The sequence below is a fragment of the Panthera tigris genome, chromosome B1 (assembly GCF_018350195.1).
Source record: "Panthera tigris isolate Pti1 chromosome B1, P.tigris_Pti1_mat1.1, whole genome shotgun sequence".
Lineage (NCBI taxonomy): Eukaryota > Metazoa > Chordata > Mammalia > Carnivora > Felidae > Panthera > Panthera tigris.
Window position 1 is genome coordinate 164,937,527 of NC_056663.1, and position 18,897 is coordinate 164,956,423.

The window sequence follows — 18,897 nt, forward strand, 5'->3', positions numbered from 1 at the left end:
AAAATCATATCTAGGTGTTAAAATGAAATACACTGGGAGCTTACAATAAAACAAATAAAAGTCATGGCTGAATACATATGAAAGCCTTAGAAAAATTTGCCTTTTAATGAAGAGGAACAAAGTGCAAGTGGTTTAAATGCATTGAGTTGGATGGTATTATACGCCTAGTTTATTAGCTTATTGTTATATTCTAGTTAAATCTTTTTTTCTGAACACACCATATTTTCTTCTTTTCATTTTTATAGTGGCTTTCTATAGATCATATTCTAAGCTATATGAGGTCCAGAACACATCAGTTTTAAATTTTATAGCTCTTCATAAGTCTTCTACATATCAGTCATGCTTTTAAATAATATAATTAGTTATAATGGTATTTATGTAACTTAACAAATTTCTCTATTCTTTTTCTATTGATTGTGAGTAGCACAAGCATTCAGTAGCAGGATAAGAAAGAAAATGTTCCCAGTTGCTCTGGACTGGAGGTATAGTCCTCACAAGAGATGTCAATCTCCCTTTGCTTTTTCTAGTTACTAGGATTAAGGCCACGGGAGAATATTCCTTATCATACAAGAGCTGAGGGGATGGATGCTGGTGAGAAGAAACTGGGGGAAGAAGGAGCTTCTCATCTCACTTCCCCATCCTTATAAAGAACTCATAAGGTGTCTTAGTGTCCTCAGTGCACGTGAATGTGAGGACATTTTCCATAGACACTGCACCCACCCTCCTTTAGTCTTAGGTTTACTCAAGAACCCTACTGGGGAAACCACTGCATAAGGTCAATCCTGGGGGCAGGGTATGACCCCAGGAGGGTAGTGAGCAGGTATCATGGTACTGCCTCCTTCATAGAGTTGCAAAGGTTCAGTTAAAGAATAAACCCATGTTGCAAGTGTTGAATAAATTTTACCTATTAAAAACGTATGTAAAAATGAAACAGAAAATAACAAATCTAAGCTTTGCACCATAACAGATTGGGGTTTGAAACTGGAATCTGGCACTTATTTTCTCCATCCATATACATATCCATGCTAATACATCTCTCTTTCATAGACTAGTGAGGATGTGGATTTATGTGCGGTCCTCATCACAGGGCATATGGTGCACTTAGTACATATTAGTTACTCTCTCTCATACTTCTCTGACAGGAGATTTATTTTGTTCCGACTTGATTTCCTTGATTTTTAGTTGCTTTTTCAAGAAAACATATATTGTTCTGTTGTGTAATTCCAGGCACTCTGCTAAGTCCTTTATGCTCATTGTCTCATTTAGTGCCCATACTAATCTTGGGTGTTTCCATGTCATGTTGAGTCAGCCTGACTGGGCAGGAAGTACCTGCTGAGGCTGAGCAACAGACCAAAGTTCTTTAACTTTCCCTGGCACCAATAATATCAATATTTCAGGAACTATTTCATTGATAATAAAAGTAAAATCACTTATTTTTATCATCTTTTTTCTGTGGTCTTAAAGAACACCTAGAACAGAAAATACTGACCCATCACTTGTGCATCTGATGAAGGTATAATAGTATCTTAATACAGATTCTGCAGCCAAGGTTCTAACCACTAGGTCTGCCACTGATTTGCTGACAAACCATCAGTGAGTTGCTTCTGCTCTTTTCCTCATGTGTTACAACAGATACATGGTTGTACCTACTTCACAGAGCTGCTATGAGGATTAAATAAATTAATTTGGATAAAGCACTTGAAGGAATGCCTATCACACAATGCATTTTATTTAAATGTTGATTATTGTAAGTCTACCCTGCCACCTACCTCATTTGAGACCACCACTTTATGTTTATTGTGATTGTTTGATAAGCTTTGGGTGCTTTTTGGGTTCAACACAAACTGGTAGCCACTGTCTCACTTGTCCCCAAATAATGGAAATCGCCAGTGGTGCGGAGAAGGATAACATTGATCACAGCTGTAGCCACCCAACATTTCCTACAGATTTCTTGATAACACAGACACTGTAAGGAAATTAAGTAACATGTAGTAAGGATAAGATGTGCCATCTTGTGTAATCTTCACAATAGCTCAGCAAGGTAGGTGTTATTAATTTTTCATGGAGAAGCAAAATAACTCAAAGAAATCGAGAAACTTGTATAAAGTCACCTACTTATAAGTGATGGACCCAGGACAGTTTCTGTCTAACTTTGAGAACTCTGCCATTTCTACTCTGTCATTCTGTCTTCACAGGAAGTATGATGTGGGCACTTGTGGGGTATTCCAGAGCTACTGAGTGAGATTGTATGGATGTGTGCTGAAGATAATTTGTGGGTAGCTTTTTCCATTTGAACTGTGACATTTGCCTGTCTTGAGCTTGTGTGCCGAGATGTTGGTTTTGATTGACCAGGGAAATTATGCACAATAATGAAGTCTTGAAATGTCTAAGATGTGTCAGAATGGTAGTTATTAAATTGTTCATTGAGGCACTGAGATGGTATTTTCTTAAGGAAGTTAAGTTTAAAGTGTTTGGGGGATCATTGGCAATCTATTTCATATGAGATTCAAGTAAAAAATTCATTCTGGATTAATATTTTTTCCCCTAATTTTCATTTCCCTCTTCATTCAGGGAGAGAATTTGCTGGGTCAGAGATATCACTAGAAATCATGCAAAAACAGACTCCCCCTTCAAAAAAATTTATTAGTGTAACTATGAGAAGCAGAGTGTGCTACATTCTCTCCAAAGGCCTTCTATCTGCAAAGTTGCATGCCTTTAAGTCTTCTAATTATTCCAGTATAGTAAAACGTTAAACCAGAGTAAATGCCAGCTGGCATGTCTAAATCATTACTAGTTCATTTTCTTGGAGTGGCCAGCCAAAAATTTACTCTTGTGCACAGTCTTAGCCCACTCTTCCACGTCCTCTCCCAGCTCCCGGGCCAGCCAATATGGTACATATTCAGCATTATAAAAGCAGGTACTGGCATCAATACTTGAATGTGTCAAAAAAAATCCTGTGGTTGTTGAAGTGTTTTGAGGGTAGATGCCAGCAAAGCCATTTAGAGCAGATGCAATGTCTTCCTAGATGCAGAGGCAGCATGGCTTCTTCTCCAAAGGGTTGGCTTCTGTTTGCAATTCTTTTAGTATTTATTGAACCAAATGCTCTGTCTAAAAACAGCTGTAATAAGCACATTCCTGTCATGCTAGTGCTTTCTTTAAATTTGATCACCAGGCAGACAGAACTTTTTAATGTCTAAAGAAAAGGATGGCAACTTCAAACACTCAGCCAATTGTTTATGCAGGCTACCTTTCCTAACTTTGCCAATAGTCAGGAAAGATGAACCATAGTATCATATACCCTTCAAGGGCTATTCTACAAACTTTAAAACTAAATTGACTCAAATCAGTGAAAAGGGAATGGAAAGTGGCCACATATCCAGGATTTTTTGCATTTATGTCCCTAGCATAATTTAACATCTTCATGAAACTGGGGATTTACCCTCCTTAATGATCAGAAAGTAATTTTGGGGTTCATGGCTCAATAATTGCATTAATATCCTACTTACTTACATTAACAAAGGAATTTCTTTCTATGATAGCAGGAGAAGATGAAGACCATTACTTGAGGTCTGAGGGAGAAATTGTTCTAGTACAAGAAACAAATGTTCAAAGCAACATGGGAAATCCCAAATTGCTTATAGTTGGGTTTGACTTTTCCTTTTTTGTTATCACATGCTGTGTGGAATTTTCTGAGTTCTGAGTAGTATTCTTATTTAGGCTGCACTGTTCATGTTTTATTCCCAAGTGTTTTCAGCATAGTTTTTAGTAGGGGCAGTAAGGAAGTTGTAGAACATGTTTGAATTCTTAATAGACCATTAAACTTATATTTTTATGAATAAGAAGAAAAATTTTGATTTATTTTCAAACTATGTAGCTAAAATTTTTAAAATTAATTTACATTTCATGGGCAGCATGGGAAAGCTGCCATTTTTTCTGAGATTCAAAATGGAGGCCTAAAAGTTCTAAGGTCTCTTTCTGAAATGAAGTCCAATAAATTCCCAGTACTCCATTTTCTAGCTATTTTCATATCTCCTTATTTCACCAAGCATACATTTTAAAATCTTTTTTAGACAAATAAAACTCTAAAAAAAATCACCATTATTTTTTTTAAAAGGGAATACAACCAAATCCTCAAATTTCTTTCTCTGTTTATGGAATATTTTTAAAAGATCTATAGTTTATATACTGTAAGTAGCTTTAATTTTTTTATGTTCCAAAATTGACAACTAAGAGAGGGAGGACTAGAGAAAAAAATGGGTTGGTGAGGAGGTGAAAAAATGAGTTTTTATTTCTTATGCATTGGTCATGTATCCAGCACTATATGAGGTATGGTCTGTCCTGAAGAAATGTTAGACATTTATGCCCTCAAGGAGGCTACACTAAATCAAGTTGTGGAAACAGGCTTACATACATGGAATAATTAGGGAACAAGGAAGAATATAATTAAATGCTGAGTTGAGGAGACAATATAATTTCTCCCTAAGCTCAAATATTATCATTCCTTTACTGCATGGGGCTCACTTTTTCTTCAGTTTGACATGTATTATTTGGCTTTCAACTAAGGATTGACATGGATTGGAATATATAGTTTAGGTGTCTCCATCATCATCATCATTATCATCATCATCATCATCATCATCATCATCACTATCTTCCTCCTCCTCATCCCCCGACATCTGGGTGTGTCAATTCATGAGCTATCCTGAGCATTATATAGAATGAGTTTAAATGGATATAGTAAATTCTCACAGAAATTTCCAAGCTTAACTAGATAACATAGATTAAATATACAGATAGACAAAGATGCAGAAAGAGTCAACTATTAGCATCTTTAAATAATGCATTTCTCTATAGTTCTCGTGGCAAGTGGAATTTTTATACTGAGAATGGGGACTAACCTTTTTTTTAGGTTGAGGAGAAGGCTTCCCTGGAAATGATATGCTTTGGAAGCCTGTTGATGAAAGAGAAGTACTTCTATTCCTGTTGCAAAGATTTTTCTGCCTACCACGAACTGATGCATGGTAGATGTCCAATATTTAAAACAAAATTATTCTAGAAATCAATTTTTTCAGAAATCTACATGTACTGCCTTTTATAAATTAAGCTCTTTCACAACTAGATTATTATTATTTTATTATTATCTTAATTCAATAGGTAATATTCACTTAAGGATTATAAATATCTATAATTCATGCTTTTTCTGGTAATGATTCTCAATAGCAATGGGCCATACCTATCCCAGAAATTTTGATGGTCCAAATTACAATGCTATCAACTTCTCACTTCTGGTTGAGAATAAGCACTTCAATAAGTCACACATCCTGTTAGATGGATGTGTTGACTTTCTCAGGTATGTAGGCTCAGATACTAATACCAATCCAATATATGACAGGTGCCTTATATATTTGTAATCTTTATAGCAAACCCAATAGGTAAGTATCAAATGAAGCCCAGTGAGTTTTCCTTACTTAATCCAGGTGGCACTGAGCCAATGATTAATATAGAGGCAGGATTTTAATTATATCTGTGTCTTACTCAAAAACCTGTGCTGGAGCGCCTGGGTGGCTTAGTCGTTTAACCATCCGACTTTGGCTCAGGTCATGATCTCACCGTTCGTGAGTTCAAGCCCCACACAGGGCTCTGTGCTGACAGCTCAGAGCCTGGAGCCTGCTTCAGATTCTGTGTCTCCCTCTCTCTGCCCCTTCCCTGCCCACGCTCTGTCTCTCAAAAAATAAACAAACATTTAAAAAATTAACAAAAAAACCTGTGCTAATTTCACTGACCCACTAGGATTCAAATCTTCCACTAAAGATGGTTTGGTTTGAGATACTGAAAAATTTGTAACCCCTACCCCACCAAATCCCTAGGTTTGTTGGTTTGTTGGTTTGTTGGTTTGTTTTCATAGAAGTAATGGTAAAGTATTTTGTCTCTTTGCTCTTTTGCTTTTGAAGGAATAACCACAGTCCTCACCATGACCACACTGAGCATCAGTGCCCGGCATTCCTTGCCCAAAGTGTCCTATGCTACTGCCATGGATTGGTTTATAGCTGTCTGCTTTGCTTTCGTATTTTCCGCACTTATTGAGTTTGCTGCTGTCAATTATTTTACCAATATTCAAATGGAAAAAGCCAAAAGGAAGTCATCAAAAGCCCCCCAGGAGATCCCGGCTGCTCCAGTGCTGAGAGAAAAGCATCCTGAAGCACCTCTACAGGTATTTGACTTAATCTCCTTCAGTTTAAGATTTCAACTTTCTGGGCAGATTTGCATTGCCAGGGGAAAAACTGAGAATTTGAAAATCCCAATAACAATTTGTGAGTTATTTAAAGTCTGGAAAAATATAAAAGGATAATTGTAAATTTCAACTTTAACACGGTGATTAATGGCCTAAAAATTAAACAGATTTGGACGAGCTAGATTTACGTGGAGCTAGTTGTTTGTAACTTGCTGCCAGAATTAAAAGAGTTTTGACAGGCAAAATCTTAGGTATACTCTTAAGAGGAACCTATGGATATCTTTGAGTGGGTTGACAAAGCATTTTGGTAGAGTTCATTGAACAAAATAAAGCAGCGGTTCTTAACATGATCCCACATTAGCACTATCCCGTGGGGCTGGATGGGGCCTGTGCCCTTGTATTAAACGAGAAAATGAGACCGATAAACAAAACACCCATAGTTGTAGTCGATGAACGCCAAAGACTGAGAATTCTTATCCTAAGGGAACAGACCTAAAAGGATGTAAAAACCTAAGAGCTACTGTAATTTACATTGAGCACATTAGTGATTCTGCAATAAAAAATTAAACCACAAGTAATGGTTTAAAACTCTTTTGCCCAAATCACAGTATATATAATGATCGACTTTATTGTGTGTAGATAATAACTTATTCCCTGTATTTGTTAAATCATTCATTAATTCCTTCATTTTCTAACTCCAACAAATACACATTCATTGCCAACCACGTGACAGACTCTGTTTTGGTCTGAGAATCAACAGTGTACATAACCCCCCTCCTAAACAAATATCCCGCTCTATGGAGCTTACATTTAAGTATGTAGAATGAGGAGAGGGAGACAGATGGTTTAAAATCATCTGCATAAATAGGGGCACCTGGGTGGCTCAGTTGGTTAAGCATCAGACTTCCGCCTAGGTCACGATCTCTCTCAGTTCTCTTGCGGTCCATGAGTTCGAGCCCCGCCTCCAGGCTCTGTGCTGACAGCTCAGAGCCTAGAGCCTGTTTCGGATTCTGCCTCCCTCTCCCCCTGCCCTTCCCCCGCTCACTCTTTGTCCTTCTCTGTCTCTCAAAAATGAATAAATGTTAAAACTTTAAAAAACATGCGCATGTTAGATGCCGACAGTGCTGTGATAGTGCAGAAGCACCTAAGAGGAAGGAAGCGCGGCCGCATTGTGAGAGGGCTGGGGTGCCATTCAGAATACAAGTGGTCGGGGGAAGCCTTCTGCGGGAAGGTGCGTGGCGGCGGGGGGGGGGGGGGGGGGGGGGGGAGGGGGGGTGGCATGCAGGTGGTTGGGGAAGTCCTCCGCGGACACGGCGGTAGAACAAATCAGGTCCCATGCTCGCTCCAGCAGGGATTAACTGGTGAAGTGTCAACAACCTATAGCTCCTATGAGCTCCAGGCACTGGTTCTCTAAGAATAACACGTGAGCACGTAGGAAAATTATTGCCCTTTCCATTAAGTCCATTTGAATTTACTTAATTTACATTTTCCTCTAGAATAAACCATTTCGCAAGATTTTCAAAATCATTAGAATGGATTTTGTACACTGTTTTCAGTTAAAAAAAACTGACTATCTGCCGTTTTAGCCCTTTCCCATTACCCATGGGTAGATTTATGCCCTCTCTGACTTTTATTGTGATTTTAGTTGTTTTGCTCTCTTGTAGGCCTTGGTAGAAAAATTCTATTTACTATTTCTTTCAAAAAAAAAGTTAAGTCTTGGATGTTTGTTTATGTATGTATTCATTTATTTAACTGTTTCTGTGTTCTAATTGTTGATTCATGATTTATTTTATTTCCATCTTTTTGTAGGTTAATTGTGTTACTCTTTTCTAGTTTTTTGGTTAATTCTTAGTAATTTGTTTTCACTGTTTCTTCTTTAATAATAGTTTCCTTTATTGCAATGAGCTATATTGCATACACCCTTATCCATAGTTAATAACTTTTGATATATATTACCATAACTATTCGCAAAATATTCTACAATTACATGATTGTTTTTCTCTATGATATTTGGAAGATAAAATTTCCAAAGTGGAATTGGTTTATTTATTTAGCTCCACTGCCCATTTCTAGTTGTATCACATTGTGTTCAGAAATGTTACCTGTATAAATGTAAATGTTATCATGCTTCCATTGTGTTCTGTATTATGTTAAAAACTTATAAATGTTTGATGGCAATTTGAAAGAAGTTGATTTTTAGTTATTAAATCAATTTTACTTAAAACGTTATTATTTCATTTGTCTAACAAATCACCTCTTGTCTTCTTGATTTTTCAAATACCAAGAAAGACGCAAAAAATTATCCCACTAATATGAGCCTGTGTCAATTTTTTTTTTTGCATTTTAACTTTTTTTGTTTTATACACTTTGATACCCTGATATTCAACATGTAAAGATTCATATCTGCTCTATTTTCGTATCCGTATATATATTTAATTGTAAAGTAACCTTTTTTTGGTCCCATGTAATACCTTTTCCCTTGAATTCTATTTGGTCTGATTTTTATATTTTTTGAATTCTTTCTTAATTCTTTTTTTAATTCTTTCTTTTGTTATATATCTTTCTCACTAAATTTCTTAGTGTTTATTTTTTCATGTACTTTGGAAGCTATATATATCTTTATATCACTAGTGGTTAATTTTAAGTATTGAAACAGGATATTTCTACTAATGATTTTCTAATAATGTTGAAAGCGTAAATCATTCTGACTCTCCCATGTAGCTGCTAACTTCCCCCAACCCCAGGATTGCTCAAGTCCAGAGATTCTGGATTTGGAGACATATTTTATATACATATTTTTTCTCTTTGTGATGAGTTGGCATAGTTCTTTTCATTTTTGCAAAGTGAACTTGCCCTAGTGCTATAATGGAATGTTATCAACACTTAAAAGTACCACTTAATCAGAATCAAGTTATTTTGCAGAATTTCCAAAGGTGGGAAGAGAACCAATAATCTTCTATTTGTTCCCTTAAATATATCACTTGGTTGGAGTAGTTGCCATTGTCAGTAAATGCTTGGTTAAGCACATGTAATTGGCTAAGTCCACTCTGATTCAGTAACTCCTCTTGGCAGGCTGGGCCACAACCTGTGTGCAAATCACATACCCAGAGTCAAGAATTCATAGTATTTAAAGGTTGGGAAGGAAATCTGGTCAAAATACACATCGTAGGCTTCCGGTCCTCTACAATATGTGATTGTTTGTGTGTGATAACCCATATCTCCAAAGCAGTTTACCTGACGAATATCTGTGTTCCAAAGACAGTGATTAATGGGTTAGCCCATCCTCCTAACTCCAGATTGCTGCCAGAGCATAGCTGACGTTGCAGTGTCAGTTGTCATTGAATGGCTTTAGTATCAAGTTCAACTTTGAAGGTTGAAAACACATTAAAATTGAGAGAAGGAGAGTGGAGGAACAGAGAGAGAGAGAGAGAGAGGGAGAAGAAAATTTAGGAGGAGAAAGAATATCTTAAGAGTAACATTTTAAAATATGTTATTGGAAGGAAATATTCTAAAAATATGTAAGGTTTGGAGTTTCAGTAGAAATTCTAATCAGACAGCTGAAATTTGCTTATTCAAATATGTATTCCAGCTTGTGTGACTGTTTACTTATTTGAATGAAGCTGCCTTTGTTTAAAATATGCTTAAACCCCTTATTTGGAATTGCCCTCAGAGACTACATGACATTTGGTAATTCTGTCTTTGGGTGGGGTCACTAGTAGTTTGATTCATTGTCACTATATGTGTCCTATGGCCAGTTAATGGCCTAGCAGAGGTGTATGGTGACCACTTCTATTCTTTGGGAATTGGAAAGCGTATGGTTTATGGAATATTCATGAAGCAAGGAGAAAAGGCCGACTGGCAGAATCCAAGGGCAGCTATGGGCAGCTTGAATATGTCTTTGGGCATCTCAAGAGGCAAAGCAGCTGTTATGCTTCTCTTGCCTTAATTCTGCCTTTGATTCTGTCCTTCCAGTATTTGAGTTGATCTTCACTGTTGTGGTTGTACCCTTTCATATCCTCATACTTCTTAGAGTATCTACTCTCTTACTGATGCAGGTGATTTGGATTAATAGGATGGTTTAGAGAATAACTATACAAGGAGAAGATTTCTCAAAAACATATTTTAAAAACTCATTTGAAAATATATCCTGTAGTCCTTGTTCAGTTAGAAAGTATGCATTTATGAGTATATGTGGTATCTTGTGAAAAAAATCCAATGATATAATGACTAAAATTACTTTGGCTTTTAAATTGTGTCGGGTACTATGTGATAGGCTTTACATGTGTTACTTCATTTCAAGATCATGATAACTATTTTACAAATGAAGAAACTGAGGCTTGCAATTGTTAGGTGATGTAGTCAAGAAATGGTAAACCAATATTTAGGTTAATTCAGCTGTATCTGAATGTAAAACTTGTTCTCTTTTATTAAAACTCTGTTTTGTACTATTTAATTTATGATATACTTATGAATAATAGTCATTAGAATGTATATATTATACACACGCATAAAATGACCAGCCCAATAATCTTTTGTTCATATTTCTATGAATAAATAACAATAGCAAAATATTCTGAATGCTTTTTACATGTCAGTGACAAGAACTTTTACAGACATTGTATACATAACTTAATTTAAAAAACTTATAAGATGTGTCCTGTTGTAATCCATGTTTTACCAATAAGGAAATTGATAGAGATCAAGCGATCTTCCCCAAATCATTTATCTGGTAGGTTGCAGGGCTGGGCCAACAAAACCCATACTTTTAAGCCTAAAGCTTTAACGATGGATTAGAAATGTTGAGTGACAGAAATGGAGGATGAGATGGTGGTGGCATCATTCACTAGAACAGAGAAGAGCAGTGAACCATATTTAATGAAGAAGCTAAATTAGTTCAAGTTTAGATAGTGGCAATTCTGTAGCAGGGCATTGTCTCCCTTCACACGATAATGATTTCTGTTTTCAGACTGCAGCATACCTTTCCATTCCCATCTACTCAATTTCTTTGTCTGTTTCCTTTTCACCATAACTATTCTTCATGGACTTTTCATAGATTCTTACAAGGATATTTTTAAAATATGTTTTTTAATTTATTTATTTTGAGAGAGCAAGAGCGAGGGAGGGAGGGGCAGAGAGAGAGAGGGAGAATCCCATGCAGGCTCTGTGCTGTCAGTGCAGCTCTGCTGGACTGATGGGGCTCGATCCCACGAGCCAGGAGATCTTGGCCCGAGATGAGGCCAATACCCAGATGTTTGACTGAGCCACCCAAGAGCCCCTTTTACAGAGATATTTACAAAATTAAAGAGCTATTTGCTCTACTTAGAGTCTTTAATGAAAAGATGATATAAAAAATAAATAAAAAATTGAAGGTTCCTCTTGAATTCAGTAACTCAAGTGCACTCATGAGAATCTCCTTTTTTACTACCCATTGTTCAAAGCCAAACTCAAGCCATATTTCCCATGTATGTGTCTCATTCTGATTGAGCTCAGGAATCTCAAGGACATGGTCTCAAGGATCCACATTTACAAACTGGGGGTGATAAGAGAACCTACTGAAAAGGCTTATCATGAGGGTTTAATAACATCATACATGTAAAGTACATAGTGCAAGATTAATGCCCAGTAAATAATTGTGCGATTATTATTATCCTTTATTTCTTGAACCATCTTCAACATTTAAAATATATACCACAACATTTATCATTTATAATATCCTAAAGTATTTTGCATTACTAAATTGTTTCATATGTGATTGCTGTATTTACCTAGTTTAGATGGCTAGCTCCTTAATAACATTGATTGTGGCTTTATTCTATTTTCTCACACAGCACAGTGCATGGTGTTTAGAAATTACAGTTTATTGACGGATTATAAGGAGTCAACTATAGGAATCAGACAATGGGAAATGTGGTGCCTCTGAAATTATATATTTATCAACCATGTCCAAAAACATTTGTATTTTATGTAACGTTCTTTCTCGTCAGAGTAAATGTGAACATCAAACAGATGTTAGTAGTGAGCTAGAGCCTGGTCACTGTGAGCAGCTATAACAATTGATATTCAGTCTTAGCATTCTGAGATGCACTTGTCAACAGTGGAACTTACCTAGTGGGCAGCAATAGAGACCTGAGGAGGACACTTTGAAAAAAAAAATAAAACAAAACAAAAATCTCAGTAAATCCACAAGTGCCACTGTGCATTAAGAGGAAAGCATTGGGGCGCCTGGGTGGCTCAGTCAGTTACACACCTGACTTCGGCTGAGGTCATGATCTCACGGTTTGTGGGTTTGAGCCCCGCGTCGGACTCTGCGCTGACAGCTCAGAGTCTGGAGCCTGCTTCGGATTATTATGTCTCCCTCTCTCTCTGCCCCTCCCCCACTTGCTGTCTCTCTCTCTCTCTCTCTCAAAACTAAATAGAACATTTAAAAATTAAAAAAAGAGGAAAGCATTATTTGTTGTCCTTTGGTCAATTTAGTCATACCACTTACCCACATGTCAATGACTGTTAGCAACATCAGTGTTAAATACAATGATTTCCTAGTGATTGGTAATACACAAGCATCATTTCATTGCAACAGGGTGTACAAACTAGGTCAGTTTCAGATTTTCGTTTTAATCATTCTCGAAACTCCACTTAAAAATGCTGTTCTTTAAATAGTTTAAGCTAACATGCAAGAAACTTTCATTTTTCCATTTGTCCATATTTCTTTCATTTCTTAACTTAGTTTAAAATTCCCTTGGCAGTTTGCAAAAGGACATGAAGCACTGCTGTCAGTTCACTTGACATTTACGTATGTTCGTGACACTAGTTTAATGACATTCTTTAAATCATATATAAATTGTACCTCCCCAAGCCCATACCTTGTTCAGTACAGGATGTTCTGTAGTTAGTAATTCTTTTTAGGCAATGAGTCATTGCTTAATCGCACAATTACTAAACTGTATGATTTATGTCAAGAATAACAGAATTTTGTCTCATTCCCAGCCGTATTTTTTATCTTTTTGTATTATTACGTGTCTTGTGCAGCTTCATGAGAAATTGTCTTGTTGCTAATCCTTGAAAACAAATCTAGTCATTTAACAAGCATTTACCAAACAACTGCTATGCACAGTCACCATGCAGAGCACACAGGATTCAAAGGCAAAACCTAGGAGTGTTGTCTAGTGAAGGGGAGAGGCTGTTAGTCTTGTGAGTTAGTAGCATAGTTAGTATATAGAAGTGTCATCTGAGTCCTGGTTTTAGATTAATACAAGCAAACTGTTAGTAGTGGGAACTTACTCTCAAATCTTCGCTGCTACCTTAGATCTATCTGCTGAAATACCAATCTCTATATTCAATTACATATTGGGAACCTATTATATTTATGAACATATTTATGAAATACCTATTAAGTGTCAGTATGCTAGGAATACTGTACTCACTCCCTTCATAGATATGAGAGTAGTAGTGAAGGTCAACATTCAATGATTAATTTCAAATAATTAAATAACGATTAATGTACAAAATGCTGTGAAAGAGAAGCAGAGAGGGTAATAAGTTATCTCAGAGAGAATTAAGCTGAGACTTCACATTATTTTTTTGAAATGCAAAATGTGGCAAGTTAAGGGACATCATTCAAAATGACAAATGGAGGAGAAGCAATCAGTTTTAGTAGCTCATTGAAACCATAATGTGCATATTTTGGTGACTATTGATGATAATCACATGGGTAGAAAAATGCCAACATTAGCAGCATGATTAAAAATTTAGTCTGTTTATTTCTACAGAATGGGAAATGCCATAATTTTAATGCTGTATTAGGAAGGCTAGATATATTAGCTGTATTAGTGTTCAAGGAAAGAGTAAGGTGTCTTATAAACATAGTATAATACAGTGTAGGGTGTGTGTGTGTGTGTGTGTGTGTGTGTGTGTGTATGTGTGTGGTATAGATATAGATTAATAGTAAATCCATTTTTTTATTTTCATGTATTCTATGTTTACAAATATGGCAAAGGAAGAAGCTGTGAAGTGTATTTATATATTACATGGAATTTGGGGAGGTAGCATGTCATTACTATGATGATCATCATTTTTTTATTGTCTACAATGTACTATATAGATATGTACATATATGTATATATTTATATATATCCCATATATGTGTGTGTGTATGTGTATAATACATAGGGCTAGTTACTTTACATATGCTATCTCTAATTTCTACAATGAGCCCCAGGATGAATTGTCGTGTTGTTATACACATAATTTTATGGTTGAGGAAAATGAGCCTTGGTGAAGTGTTTTTGGACACTTTCAGATGTATGGTGCTGCCTCTCAGCAGAGAAAACAAGGAGGCATAAAGGGATTTTGTCTCTACTCTCAGGTCTCCAATGGAGCTTTAATAACACAACGCAGTATTTGGGTTTGCACTTCTCTGTTAGATGAACAAGTTAGGCAAGTTAATGTCTAAATTTCCTTCTAATTGAAAAATCTGTGCTACTACAGACTCATTCACTCTCTATAATCAATGCCAGCTTGCTTTATACTCTTCAACATGTGCTTACTTCGGTAAAAAATGATTAGAAGGAGGATGAGTCTTTTTGGGTTCACTGAGTCAGATGCAATTAAATATTCAAGTTATTTTATGCTCACCTATATAGCAAAAACCATACTATTCCAGTGGCAATAAAAGCATCAACGGATGTGACCAAGTGCCAGAGAGTATTTTAAGCATTTTACATGTATTAACTCATATAATTGTCACAGCAGTCCTGTCTGATCTTCATCCTACCTGACAGATGAGGAAATTGAAGCGCTGAGAGGCCTGAGTGATTTGTTCAAAATCATACCGCTTGTAAGTAACCAGGCCAGGGTTTAAGCCCAGGTAGCCTGGCTCCAAAGGGTAGGTTTACAAGTGGGAATGAAGGCTGCACTTACAACCCACCACCAGCACTACTGACCCTCTGCTCTGCCTACCGCCCCATACTCATCCCCCGCCCCATTTCCTGCTTTCCTGAGGGCTGTATTCATGTTCACATTGTTCAAAGGGTAAGCCGTACTTTGAAACTCTGTCCCGATTATAACAAGCCCTATCCCTTAGCTAGTAGTTTAGTTTACATAGAAGCCAAAATCACAGAAAAGTAGGCACACTCTCCAAATACCCAAGTTTGCATAAAATACATAAAAATTTTGTCAAGGCTAAAAATGACAGATTGATTTAGTGCAGTCATGTCGACAAACTATAGAGCAGTCCCTAGTTTTACCACTTTTTGACATTTTAAACAGTTAAAAACATTCAAAAGTATGACTGTTATTTTTTATTTGAAATAACCTGTCTTACACGTTTATATCTTCAATTAACAATGTTTACTTAGAATATATGTTCAGAAGAATCATTCTAAAGGTTGTAGGGAAAATTTTAAAGGAGTTCAAAAGAGACCTTTTTGCCCTAAATGAATTAATACTATTTCAGGTGGCAGAGTATAGTGATATAAGTAATCAAGAGGAGCAAATATTCTGTAGGGATCAGGGCATGTTTTAAGAAGCATCCTGAACTTTGGGAGGGCATGGTGAGAGAACTCAGCCTACCAGTGAGGTGTATTTTACTGGTGGCCAGCAGATGCAGGAGAATAGCAAGGAAATGAGCTAGCTCATTACTATAAATATCATTAGTTTTGTTTGTGATATTTATGGGCTAGCCTAAGGATCATTCTGGAATTGCTGTATGATTAATAAACTATTCCTATATTCCTGGAATTTTTATGACTTCTCCATTTACTCCATTATTCCTCTAGCACATCTGGAACAAACTTGCTAAGTACCTAGCAAATACTTGAGTAATACTTATTGGTTGATTTCATTCCTCATACAACTGAGACATGGGCTCACGTGCCAGGGATAGCAGTATATGAAGGAACCACATATTTCCATCAGTGACACTTTATTAAAAGGTTTTTAAATTTACTTTTTATTATTTTTAATGTGTATTTATTTTTGAGAGAGAGAGAGAGAGAGAGAGAGACAGAGCATGAGCAGGGTAGGGACAGAGAGAGGGAGACACAGAATCCGAAGCAGGCTCCAGGCTCTGAGCTGTCAGCACAGAGCCCAAAGCGGGCTTGAACTCATGAACCATGAGATCATGAGCTGAGCCGATGTCGGACGCTCAACCGACTGAGCCACCCAGGTGCCCCTAGAAGTTTTTTTTTTAAAGGCATTTCAAATTTTTATTAATTTGGTGATCTTTTTCCATCTCTGTTAGTAATGCGAGTGAACCAGCCCTTCTTCAAGAGTGAAAAAAAATCAGCTTCAAAAATTACAGCTGCTTGAAACAAATTCCCTCAATGTTTAGCTACATTTTCCAGCAAATTCTTTTCCCTAAGCTACTATGTAAGATTATTCATTCCTTCTGGTTTATTTAGCTAAGCTGCCAATTTCCCTTTTGCTATTTTGAGGGACTAATTTCTCACAACATAATATACATAGCTAAATCTCTAGCTTTTCACTCAGCCTCAGATGTTTCAGAAGTTTCAAGAATTATCAGTTTGCGTATTACTTATTTCATTTCACTTAAATGAATTAGAGGATATTATGCGTAAAAATATCTTTGGTCAAAGATTATTATCTATCTTGGTCAATTTAAGGAGAGGGCACTTTCCACTCAGATATTATGGCATGACATGGTTTTCTGTGTTCTAGGATTTCAGATTTCACGAGATTCTTCACCTGCCTAGCTTCATTGCCTGAATAACACATCTTATGCTTTCACAAAGCCTCTCTTATTAGTGACCCTCAATTTTCATATTCCTTAGATATTCTGCAAGATTCTCTTCTTTCTCCCTCTGTTTCTCTTGTACTTTGACTTCAATTTTTGTAACTCCAACATCTTCATATAGATGACTAGCATGGAGACTTATTTATTCTCTCCAGTCTCATGACTCCCAACCATGTAGTCCAGTGAATTTGGTTTCTCTCTCAAGCTCTTTCTCTGTCTCTCTTTTTTTTTTGGGGGGGGGGTTGGAATTTGGCTAAAACAAAATTTTAAGGGTACTTGGGTGGCTCAGTGCATTGAGCATCTGATTCTTAACTTTGGCTCTGGTGATGATCCCAAGGGTTCATGGGATAGAAACCCTCATTGGGGTCTGTGCTGAGCATGGAGCCTGCTTAAGATTCTCTTTCCTGACCCTCTCCCCTGCTCACGTGCTCTCTTTCTCTCTAATATAAAAAAAACAAACCAAAACCTAAAAACTTAAAAAAAATTACTTTCACTTGTTTTTTTGTTTGACTTATTGAAAACAGTTGTGGGGCACCTGGGTGGCTCAGTTGGTTAAGTGCCTGACTTTGGCTCAGGTCATGATCTCGCGATTCACGAGTTTAAGCCCCACATCAGGCTCAGTGCTGACAGCTTGGAGCCTGGAGCCTGGAGCCTGGAGCCTGCTTCAGAGAGTCTCTCTCTCTCTCTCTCTCTCTCTCTCTCTCTCTCTCTCTCTCTCTCTCTCTCTCTCTCTCTCTCTCCCCTTTCCCTCTCTCTCCCCTTTCCCTGATCATGGTCTCTCTTTCTCTCTTTTTCTCTCTCCCTCTCTGAAAAAATAAACATAAAAAAAAAGAAAGATAACAGTTGTGGGCTCCAGAGTCAGAGAAAAGGCTGTCTTTAAGGGATTTAAATGAAGAAATGGACAGGGCACCTGGGTGGCTCAGTTGGTTAAGCGTCCAACTTCGGCTCAGGTCATGATCTCACAGTTTGTGAGTTTGAGTCCTGCATCAGGCTCTGTGCTGACAGCTTTCTCAGAGCCTGGAGCCCGCTCTGGGTTGTGTCTCTCTTTCTCTCTGCTCCTCTCCTGCTCACACTCTGTCTCTGTCTCTCTCAAAAATAAATAAACATTAAAAAAAAAAAAAGAAAGGAATGGGGGTGTGAGGATGTGTGTGTGGTTTAGTTTCTCTGTTAGTGCTCTCTATTTTTGCCTCCCTGAAAAGATTGTCTAAGCCTAATCAGTTTAATGGGGACATCAAGGGGTCCCTTGAAAGTGAAAAGTTGTACCATTAAAATAAATGGAGGAGATATGAAGGAAGAAGGGTCCCCATCACTTAGCACATGTGTACTTTCTCTTCAGCCCTATCATTGGCACTTGAGGACTAACATTTTCAAAGAGAACTTGGCAAAATGTGGTATGGACTCTGTATCCAAATAGTGGAATGTCAACTCTTCACATACAAAATGGGTATAGTATTGTTTTTAGTTTAATCAGCTATGCGCATATGTGAACATCTGGACAGATTTTTTAAAAAGTCTTTAAGAATATGAACTTTTGGACCACTGTTTAGCACAGAGCCTGGCACCCAGTAAATGCTCATCTAATATTGGCTGACTGAGTCAATGGATAAAAGAATGAATGAATGCAATGTGGTCTCTGCAATGCATTAATAATAATAGTAATAATGACAGGAAAGAGAAGTCCTAGATGATCACAATAATAGAGAAAAACCCCAAATACCCATTCCAGTATTGCTTTTTCACTTTTTGAGGCCCACACTAAGTTTGGAGATTACTGAAGGAAATCTGCATGTCTCATTTCTTGACCCCAAACACCTGGTTTCTGTGGAAGTCTCCCATATGAAGCAACCATTATCCCTGCCTTTTTCATGGGCCATGCCTTTGACTCTTAGTCTTGTTTGGGTTACTCTGGCTACTG

The 18,897-nt window shown here is 37.1% G+C and overlaps 1 protein-coding gene across 3 annotated transcripts in view; it reads left to right on the forward strand.

Moving 5' to 3' along the window:
• Nucleotides 1-18,897, forward strand: part of GABRA4 (gamma-aminobutyric acid type A receptor subunit alpha4) — a 64,862-nt gene that overhangs the window by 22,048 nt on the left and 23,917 nt on the right. For all 3 annotated transcript variants that reach the window (XM_042984596.1, XM_042984597.1, XM_042984595.1), the window contains one exon: nucleotides 5,952-6,211. In XM_042984596.1, coding sequence (XP_042840530.1) covers nucleotides 5,952-6,211 — 260 coding nt within the window. The remainder of the gene's footprint in view (nucleotides 1-5,951; nucleotides 6,212-18,897) is intronic.